We start from the raw sequence: 9,447 nt of genomic DNA, 5'->3' as shown, positions 1-9,447 counted from the left end.
CTTTTTTTCAAGTTCGCCGTATCATACTCGAGAAAAACCTCGCTGTTTAAAACTCCAAGACGTTATTTGTGACTAAGTCCAAACTATGATACTCAATGTATACTCATTCATAATCATGTTTGCCAACATCAAATCAATAAACTCTGAGCTCTTTTTTTACTCATAACTGTAACTGATGGAAGTAGGCCTCCAAAAAAGCTTCTTTTAAATGTCTATGGGGGCCTTTGAATGATACATTCAGTTTTGTGAAAACCTGATTTTTTAGTCATTTTTTAATAAGTTTTGAAACCCTGGTTCTTTGTTTGAATGGCAAAAATGAGTTTAAAGTTATTTAAAAACAAGTTCACTTGAATATTTAATGGTAATTATCTTTTATATATATATAAGACTTCTCAAATATAGATTTCATTACCTGCAATGAATATCGAAGAATTTATACTCAAGAAACATATAAAAACAACATTAAAATCCACATCAAACTTAAATAAACGCAGAAAATCTTCCTTAAAGGGCCTAGCTATGTTTCAGTAGAATAGGCCCTAAAACCTTTTCCTCCTAGTGGTCTATAACCTACAGGACTCAAAAATTGCAAAGAACCTTCTATATCCATTCCTCTGCTTTTCAACCCTCTTATGGCCTGTAAATTTCTTATAATAACACGAGGCCCCTTTATCTTTTCAGGTTGACCATACCCGTAGGGTAATCTCCATTACCATTCTGGCCATTGCATAAGGTCGCCAGAATTGCTTATATGCTCTTTTTGGTATAAGAAATGACATCCAATCGTATTCGGCTTAACATTCGCATTTAAGTAAATATTGTCCATATTCAGGTTCAGATTGGGATCAAATATAGTTTTAAATAAATAACTTGTACTCAATATCTATAATGTGGCTTGGATTCGGTTCAAAAATGGGATCTGATTCGGATGTTAATCTATAAGTTGGATTTGGATCAGATATGGATTTTAGAACAGGTACGGTATAGAATTTTTTTTGTTCGAATTTGAATCTGAATTCAAATTCAAAAAATATAGATATTTGAAAAAGCAAATATAAGAAAATATACGTGTCGTTTGCCTATAAAGTGAATCTTACAGTCGACAGAATACAAGTATATCTAAACATCAGATTTTTGAAAGTCCACTTGGCCCGCATACCTACACCTGGTATCAGTGAGATATGATTAGGTGAGCTATGCATGGTTTAATTTTGACTCGTCCCATTCAACACTTACAAAAGGTTATTACACCGCAAAACCCAAAATGGGCAAGGACCTTATCAGACTTGGCCTGTACCTTAGATATTGCTGTGCAAAAACTATCTTCTTGTGTACCTACTAGCATCAAAGGGCATAGTGCAATTGGGTGGCAAGGCCGCCCATATAAATGGTATGCGTTATACATGGTTTGAGGTTCATGGCACGTTCTAATGTTTTATTCTTTTGATCTGCAAATGGTGACAAACACTTGGGATGTACATGAGTCAAGTAGAGCTCGAGCTCGACACTCATATCTTGCTTGGCTCAATCTTGACTTGAGCTCGAATCGAGTTTGACAAGGTCAGCTCAAGCTAAACTCAGACGGACGAATGTGAGCAGATGTTTAAGCTGGGATGGAAGGATATCTTCAGAATGAACCGAACTTGAGGCAGAAATAAGAAAGCTGTCTAGAGATTCATCTCTGGACCCTCTACCTAATGATCAGGTAGATAAACCTTACCAAAAACAGCTCATGAGGCTATGAATAATGCCCCAAAACACACATACACACAATTCAGATATAGGGATGCTAATGCTTTAAAATTAAATCAGGCATACCACACCATTGGTTATCAGCAATCAAAGATTCAGACACCACAAATCAAAAGCCTTCAGGAGATCCCAAGAAGAAGCAGGGAAAAATATAATGTATAATGCTTACAAAAAGTAGAGAAAAAGTAGAAAAAGAAGAATAGAGAGAGGGGGGGGAGAGACTAAGAGAGAGAGAGAGAGAGAGAGAGAGAGAGAGAGAGAGAGAGAGAGGGGGGGGGGAGACTAAGAGAGACAGAAAGAGAGTCATTAAGTCACGCCAATCAACCAGCGGGTTGCCAGCTGCCTGCAGTCTTGCCGAGCTTCACACCGTCGCATAGGAAAAACTAAAAAGAAGAACCATTAGAAAAAAGTAAGGAAGAACTAAGGAGAAGAATAAAGAGACAATAGAGACTCACGCAGGCTTCAAGCGAGATCGGAACTTCTCGGTGAACAATGACATAGTGAATCCCCTGACGAGAAAAGGGCACCTGCACACAATGGACTGCACTGCAGGCATCCGCTAGACCAAGACAGAGACGGGAGAACGCGACAGCACGAGTCAGTGGTGTGAGGGTTGGTTTTCAGATTTTGAACCATAAATCCCAATTTTTGTATAACATAATTCATAAACGAGTCAAGCCAAGTTTAGACTAGTCAAGTTCGTTGAACTTGAGCTCAATAAACGATTCAAGCTTCAGTGGAGTACATGCAAACAAGTTTGAGTCAAGCTCAAGTTGCCTCGAACCATTGTACATATACCGTAGGCCCACCCAACCTCCAAAGCAACCCCAAACTCAGGAGGCGAGGAAAGGGTGAGCCTCAGCTTCTCGTGCCATTGCCACTTTCTGGCTACTTTTTTAGCTTCGACAAACAAAATCTGTGTCAAAGGGTCCTACTTCAGAAGCTGCCAAATATGCGCCTTGTCACGCTGCCCATGATTAACACAAATGAAAAGCAAAATAAGAAAGTTTTGTAAAAGAGAAATTGCAACCAGACATCCAGCACAGATTAGATAACAATTCCTCCCGAAGAAATTCATCTCGAAGAATTGGTTTTATTCTTTTTGCACGTAAGAAGCCTGAAAGTTTGAACTGAGAGCACAAGAAATGAAACAAGGTATCACCTATGCCCCAGCCCCCCCACAGGAAATGTCCATCGCAGACGGCTGATGGGGCTCCCAGTCACATGAAGAAAATGAAAAAATTGCGTACTAGCGGCGCCGGCAGTCTTGCTCCGTAGGAGCAGCCCAGCTAATCCTTGTGCCCAACTCACAGGCTAGACTCGAATCACTCGGGGTAAACCAGGGCCAGTTTCATTAATACAGATTGGCACAAGAAAAAAACAAAAGAAAACTCGCATGGAGTTGGTGTTAGAAACTAAAATGCTTCAGAGAGTCGTGTAAACGAATGGTTGTCTTTTGAATCTGAGCAAGTAAACTTACAAACAAATAAAATCTCAAAAAAATATAAAAATAAGATACACTTTTGAGAAGATTTAAAAAGTACGTTAAAAATAAGTAGGGAGTTCAATATTTTGTTCTTGGCAACCATCAATCGGAAATCTTACCAATCATTGGCGGCGACTTGGCAGGATAGGTCGACCTGTCTACCGAGTAAGGCCACGCTGGAGCTCGCGTCTGACGGCCCATCAGTCACGTTCACCCGCCAAACAAGCAGAGACCCTATCAAAACATTTGAGCACAGCGTCGATGCAGATAACATCAAAAGGGGCCAAAGTACAATTACTTTGCACTGCTGCAACAAAGCAACAGAGACAGGACCTCAACAGCCACCGACCAGAGAAAGCGCCAGAGGGAAAATGTAGAAACCACAATCATCGGAAAAGAAAATTAACATGGCACGGGTGCTATATTGAAGGCACCAAGGCAACAACAGAAGCAAAACGGTGAGAGAAGGGAAAAAAAAGTGTCATCATCTATCTAAATATACGATGAATGAAAGGGTAAAAACGGTAAATATGAAATAGTTCAGACAACCAACGTTACATTCCATCCCTCTCCAGAGATTAACAAAGAACACCTTTTGTTTCTCTCTTCTTAGTTCCCTCATATCTTGACTAAGTAGACATAAGAACACCTAGTTAGACGGACACCCATCGGGCCTCTACCTCATTTTCTGCCTCTTGGGTGGCATTCCCCTAGGATCCCTCCTTTCTGGCACTCGTGCTTTTCCAAAAGCCTTCATCTTTCTCCTCCTCCTTTCCTCCTCACTGTCCGATTCATCTCCTTTCTCCCTATCTGCATTACTTGCTTCTCTCTCTAATTCATCCCATGTCTTGCCCTCCTCCTCCTCAGAATCTTCCTCCTCTTCTTCATCCTCCTCAGACTCCACCAACGACTCACTATCACTGTCTTCTTCCTCAGATTGGGATTCAGACTCCATGTCAGAAGGCTCATATCCTTGATCCGACTCTTCGGTATTATCAGAATCAGAATCTGTCGCCTCCATGTTGAGAAACTCCCAACCACCATCCTCGATAAACTTCTCAGGGTCATCCATTATCGTTTTAAGAATGGGACGCCAGTTCAAGTTGAGCCTACTCTCGTAGTACTTTATATCTGTTGTATCAAGCCATTCTTTGATATTATCCAGGGATGCAGAAGGAATGGCATCAATGCGAAGTACATCGCGCTTGAAATCTTTGAAGACAATAGCCATGTCAAAATTCTTCTGTCCTAATCCAACTCTCTCCAAATTGACAATCTCGATCTCACCCAAGGTGATTACCACGAATGGCGATTCAGTCAGCTCAACCAAGCAAGTTGAAGTAGGCACCATGAAAACTGATGCCTTATGCGGTACACCGTGGAAACCGAGCTCCCTCAAAGGCTGATCAAACTCTAGCTCGAGACCTTGGAGTTGAGGCTGCCCCCAAAGTTCATTAACCTTATTGACAAATACATGGAACTCTGAGTTTATCCTGTTCTTCCTTTCTCTCTCCCGCTGTTCTTCCTCTATTTCATCTGGATCATGCATAGACCGTTTCCCACCTCCCAGAGTCTGAACCACATCCATAACCTCCACATAGAACTGAACGTCCTTGGTCTTCTTATTGCCCACCATAATGTGGTTGTGGAGGTGGAAATGCAGCAGAGTAATCATCTCCTTCTCAGCGGGCTGGAAGAATGCATGCTTGACGTTTCCATACATTATATCGACTTTCTCATCCTGCCTAGCAGTTGAATATCGAAAACCATTAGGATGGCTTTCTAAGGTGCCAGTAAGCTTCCTGGCTCGGCCTCCAAGAGGAGGACGGATCCATAAGTCCGATAATCTGATCGGTTTGAATTTGCTAGAGAGCTGCAACTTCTCCTGTGTGACTAATGTGGCCCTCTCAGCTCTTTCAGATTCCCTAGACATAACCTGCCTCCTCAGACTCTTGATCAATTGCACCACTTCACTGATATGCCTTGGATCATTAGACCGGAAAGAAACCTCCTTCAAATATATGGATCCTTGAAATTTCAAGGATGTGGCATCATGTGGGAGGAATGGTGTCGTCCCTGGGATGTTGAACACTATACGAATGTAACAAGTCCTGTTATCCTGTTGGCTTGTAACACTCTTAACAGTTGCAATGTGGAAGGGTACCATCATGCCATAGATCGGTAGGAGGACAGCTTCGTTCTTCTGATCAATGTGAATCATCAACTCCCTCGTTGATGGTACATCGTTCACATTCTTATAGGCGACAAGATCACTGGTCGCTTTAGCATTATTACGGCCATCGCCATTGGAAGGTCCACCTCCTGCCAACCTTCTAGCAGTCTCTTCATTCTTCTGGCGTGCAAGCTCAGCTTGATGCAATCTCCGTTGCTCTTCCTTTGTCATCTCCTGGTTGTCTGATCTCAATGTCGCCTTGGAGAATCCTTCAACACCATTACTTTCAATCTTGGGCTTCGGACGCTCCTCAGGCTCATCATCATTAAAGGAGTATGCTATATCCTTGAATGACTTAGAAATACTAGCAGTCACCACCTCTGGCCCCTTATCATTGATAACAACAGTGTCAGCCAGCAACAAAGCAAACTTCTCTGTTTTTGGATTGCTGGTTGATGCTTGCAGGTTTTGGAATCCAAGCGACACATTGAAAACCATGCCTGCCTTAAGAACACGATCATTCTTGGCATTCAAGCTCAGACCTGATTCACGAAACTCGATCCCAATACCTGTCCCAGCCGACTTGGTCATGTTGGGAGCAAATTCTGGCCCTTCGCTCTGGACTACCTTCAATGCTGCAGCATAAACATCACTAACTTTGTTACCTGGTTTCAGAGCAGCAATTGCTGCCTCCTGGGCCTTGTGAAGAACCATGTAGGCCTTACTCTGCATGCTGTTTGCATCAATCAGATACGTTCTGGCAACGTTAGAGCAGTAACTGTTGTAGAGGGCCCCAATGGCACAGATGATTACGCTTGTGGCGTCATAACACAGATTATCGTCATTGCTCGAAGCACTTGGCCTGAGATCAAAAACCCCACCACTTTGAAAGATGGGGGGATAGCAGATATCCACATTTTCAGCCTTAAGCTTCACCTTTGCCTTTGAAGGATCTAGAATGGCCTTCTCTGTATCATCCATTAGTGTCGAATGTGAAACCTTCTTCTCCTCATCGATGATCACCTCAAGCTTGGGTACAACGAAATTCTTCAAAACAGAGGCACTCAGAAATGCAGCCTTCTTCACGTTTAGCAACTCTGTCTCATCCTTCACTGCAAACAGCTCAGAGAAACCATTTGTAATATCAACCAGCGCAAGTCCAGAACCTTTTAGCTTCTCGGACCACAACTCCAAAAGCATCCCTTCAGGGGCCTCCTTCGCTATGTACCCTACAATTGGAGGGTCATCTCCTCCTGGTGAGCTAGCCTTCACAGCCTGAAAGGCCTCTTCCATCTGATTACCACCATCCTCATTTTTTGCCTTCACATGGATCACAACTTCAAGACCTGCAGCCTCCTTGGCTGGTATCCTTAGGGTTTCCAAAAGGGATGCCTTCTTCTGACTGCAGATGAAGTGGATCTGACTCTGGATGAAGACGATGATCGTCTCTGGGAACTCATATCCAAGCAACCAGATATTGAGTGCTGAAGACTTCAGGTATCGAAGGTCATCGGAAGTTGGTGGCGTTGCCACTGCTAGTGCGTTCGAATTTCCCCAGACATCCTCCTTGTGGTCATTCCAACTTGTGTAGAATGATTTCAACCGCTTCTTGAACATCTCCACATTGATTGCATACGACCCTCCCACTTTTGCCCCACTCGACCCATCACCAGATGGCTTCGCCATTCTGTTTCAGTGATCTGCCATTGTCCCCAAACAAGAACCTTTTAATACTAAAACAACAGATAAGATATGCAAAGAGAGTCCAAAGAACTGGAAAACTCACAGTTTTTCCTGTGCTTTTGGTTTTTCACCGATCAAGCCATCTGCATATGAAACAAAAGAAAGAGAGGGTAAGCTTATGGCTCTAATTCATTTCCTGCTCATTCATATATTTACAAAATTAAAAGTTCAAAGCTACAGAGAACCACATATAGGTCTTTGCGAAAACCATACACGTGCATAAGCTACTCGACCAGCAATCACCTTTCCTGTTTTGGCAACCTTTTCCTTGCTTCTTAGGCTTGGATGATTCAGAAAAGCAACAAAAGCTAATCCACACCTCTGAATATTCAAACTTTGAACCACGTACAGCACTTGACACCTTCTTAATCCATGATAAGTAGCAAGGTAAGTATGATGTCCACAACTAAGAAAAGAACCTTTTCATTCATTATAACCAACTGGCACAAAAACAAATCTAGTCAACGTGAAATATGAAATTTTGATGATATGTGGGACCAATTAAGCAGAATCTTGACTGTGTAGTGGGATCTAATTAGGAAGAAAGTTTACCGATTTACCAGCATAACTCCACAAGACCCAGACTCGTAATCATACTAACAGAAATAATGCAACAGCAGGGTAGCATATTTCACATATCCACCATCAAAATTTATATGTTTACATTCATTGAAATAATTCATGCATGTTTTTTCAAGACGTAAGCCCGGAAAGGAAAACAGAAATGCAGGTGAGAATGGGAAACTGGAAGAAATAGTGATAGCAGTTAATTTTGAAGCATACGAAGTTAATTTTGAAAACATGTTCCAGGTATCAAGGGCATTGACTATCGAAAACCAGCGTAATATGCACTTGTTAGACAGATTAGGGAAATGAACATAATAGAGGGAAAAGGGGATTTGTTAGTCAGATTAGGAAAATGAAAATAGGAAACAAATGTAAAGAAACAGAGAGAAGCACAAAAATAAGAAGAAGCAAAGACAGTAAAAGCATAGTAAAAGAAAAACCAGCGTAATATGCACTCGTGTATGTGAGAAAGAGAGAGAGAGGTAGGGGCTCGAAGGAAGGTACTTGAAAGACGCTCAACGTTGATCAAAGCAGCAGGTCACCAGAACGGCGACAGGTCCCCGGAACAGCTACAGGACACCAGAGAAACCAAAATCCCCCATCAAACGCGGGTTTTGACATAGATAGAGCAACCGAGAAAGAGAGAGAGAAGGAGACAGAGACAGAGAGACCGAGAGACAGAGAGAGAGAGGGAGAGATGGACGGCAGAGCCACACCTGGAACAACCACAACGAAGAAGCTGGTCGAAGGAGGAGAAGGTCGTCGCAGAAGCAGGTTGACGCTAGAGAAATGGAACACCGCCGGAGCAGGATGCGCGGCCTTTGAGTTAGATGTCGCTGGAGAAACAGAATGCCGACGAAGAAACAGGATATCGCCTGCGAAACAGGAGGCAGCCGGAGGAGAAAATGGTGAAGCGCGAGGCTGCAGCGGAGCAGGGGCGCGCGGCTAAGAAGAGGATGAACGCGAGACTAAGAAGAAGAGAAGACTTCTGAAAGGAGGAGGACGAAACGCAAGATGGATGCCTTAATGGGCAGAATTTTATCTGAAAAAAGAAAGCCGGATCCCTGGAGAGCCGACCCTAGTTCTGAGATAAAAAAATCTTCGCTTCGAGCTTAACTGGCAGAAAAATCTTGTTCTGCGTTTTGATCGCCCGGGGCTAATTTTTGAAAACTGGCAAGAAAAAATCACCTCCTACAGCGAATTCTCTGGCCATCAAGGGTTAGGGTTTCCCCGAATGGAAAAAGAAAAAAAAATCCACCGCCAAGGAAAAAGAAGAGGGAACAGATAGGAACTTACGATCTGCGGGCTCTCTTATTGCTGTCACCGTTGATGATGCTGCAGAAACGGGTGAAGCACGAGGATGATGATGAACGCAATCTAGGATTTAGGGTTTTCAGAGATGAAAGGATTCAGAGAGGGAGGACAAGTGAAGTGGACGAAGAGGGCAGGAGAGGGAGAAATGGAAAGAGATGGCGAAGAGTCTTCTTCGTCCTTATATAGGCCTGGGGCGCTCTTAACAGTCCGCTTTTCCACGATAAATTACTAAAACACTATCGGCTCAATGACGTGCTCAAATTATATTGCCCGCCTGTACTTTGTGCTTCCCGCTCAAAGAGCCTGCAATCGGATCGGATCGGATCGGATCGGGTCGAGATAGGATATAGTTGGACTTGTTAAAAGTCGGATTTAAATTTGTTGATTCTTTTTAAGTAAAGAGCGGACACCA

At 42.9% G+C, this 9,447-nt stretch overlaps 1 protein-coding gene across 13 annotated transcripts; it reads right to left on the bottom strand.

The window, feature by feature from the left end:
• Positions 1-3,746: 3,746 nt before the first annotated feature.
• On the bottom strand, positions 3,747-9,205 carry LOC116264107 (FACT complex subunit SPT16). Of its 13 annotated transcripts, none has more exons than XM_031644095.2 (6): positions 9,018-9,205; positions 8,438-8,709; positions 8,226-8,290; positions 7,398-7,515; positions 7,198-7,237; positions 3,747-7,111 (listed from the first exon to the last, which is right to left on the bottom strand). In XM_031644095.2, exon 6 carries the CDS (start codon positions 7,095-7,097, stop codon positions 3,915-3,917), a length of 3,183 nt encoding a protein of 1,060 aa, XP_031499955.1. In that variant the 5' UTR covers positions 7,098-7,111; positions 7,198-7,237; positions 7,398-7,515; positions 8,226-8,290; positions 8,438-8,709; positions 9,018-9,205; the 3' UTR covers positions 3,747-3,914. The 13 variants fall into 13 exon arrangements, with proteins under 13 accessions (XP_031499955.1, XP_031499956.1, XP_049936443.1 ...); XM_031644096.2 differs by having other exon boundaries at positions 8,438-8,666; XM_050080486.1 differs by having other exon boundaries at positions 8,438-8,642.
• Positions 9,206-9,447: the final 242 nt, after the last annotated feature.

This window comes from Nymphaea colorata, chromosome 11 (assembly GCF_008831285.2).
Source record: "Nymphaea colorata isolate Beijing-Zhang1983 chromosome 11, ASM883128v2, whole genome shotgun sequence".
NCBI lineage: Eukaryota > Viridiplantae > Streptophyta > Magnoliopsida > Nymphaeales > Nymphaeaceae > Nymphaea > Nymphaea colorata.
The sequence above is the reverse complement of the archived record's forward strand: the minus strand, read 5'-3'. Positions and strand labels throughout refer to the sequence as shown.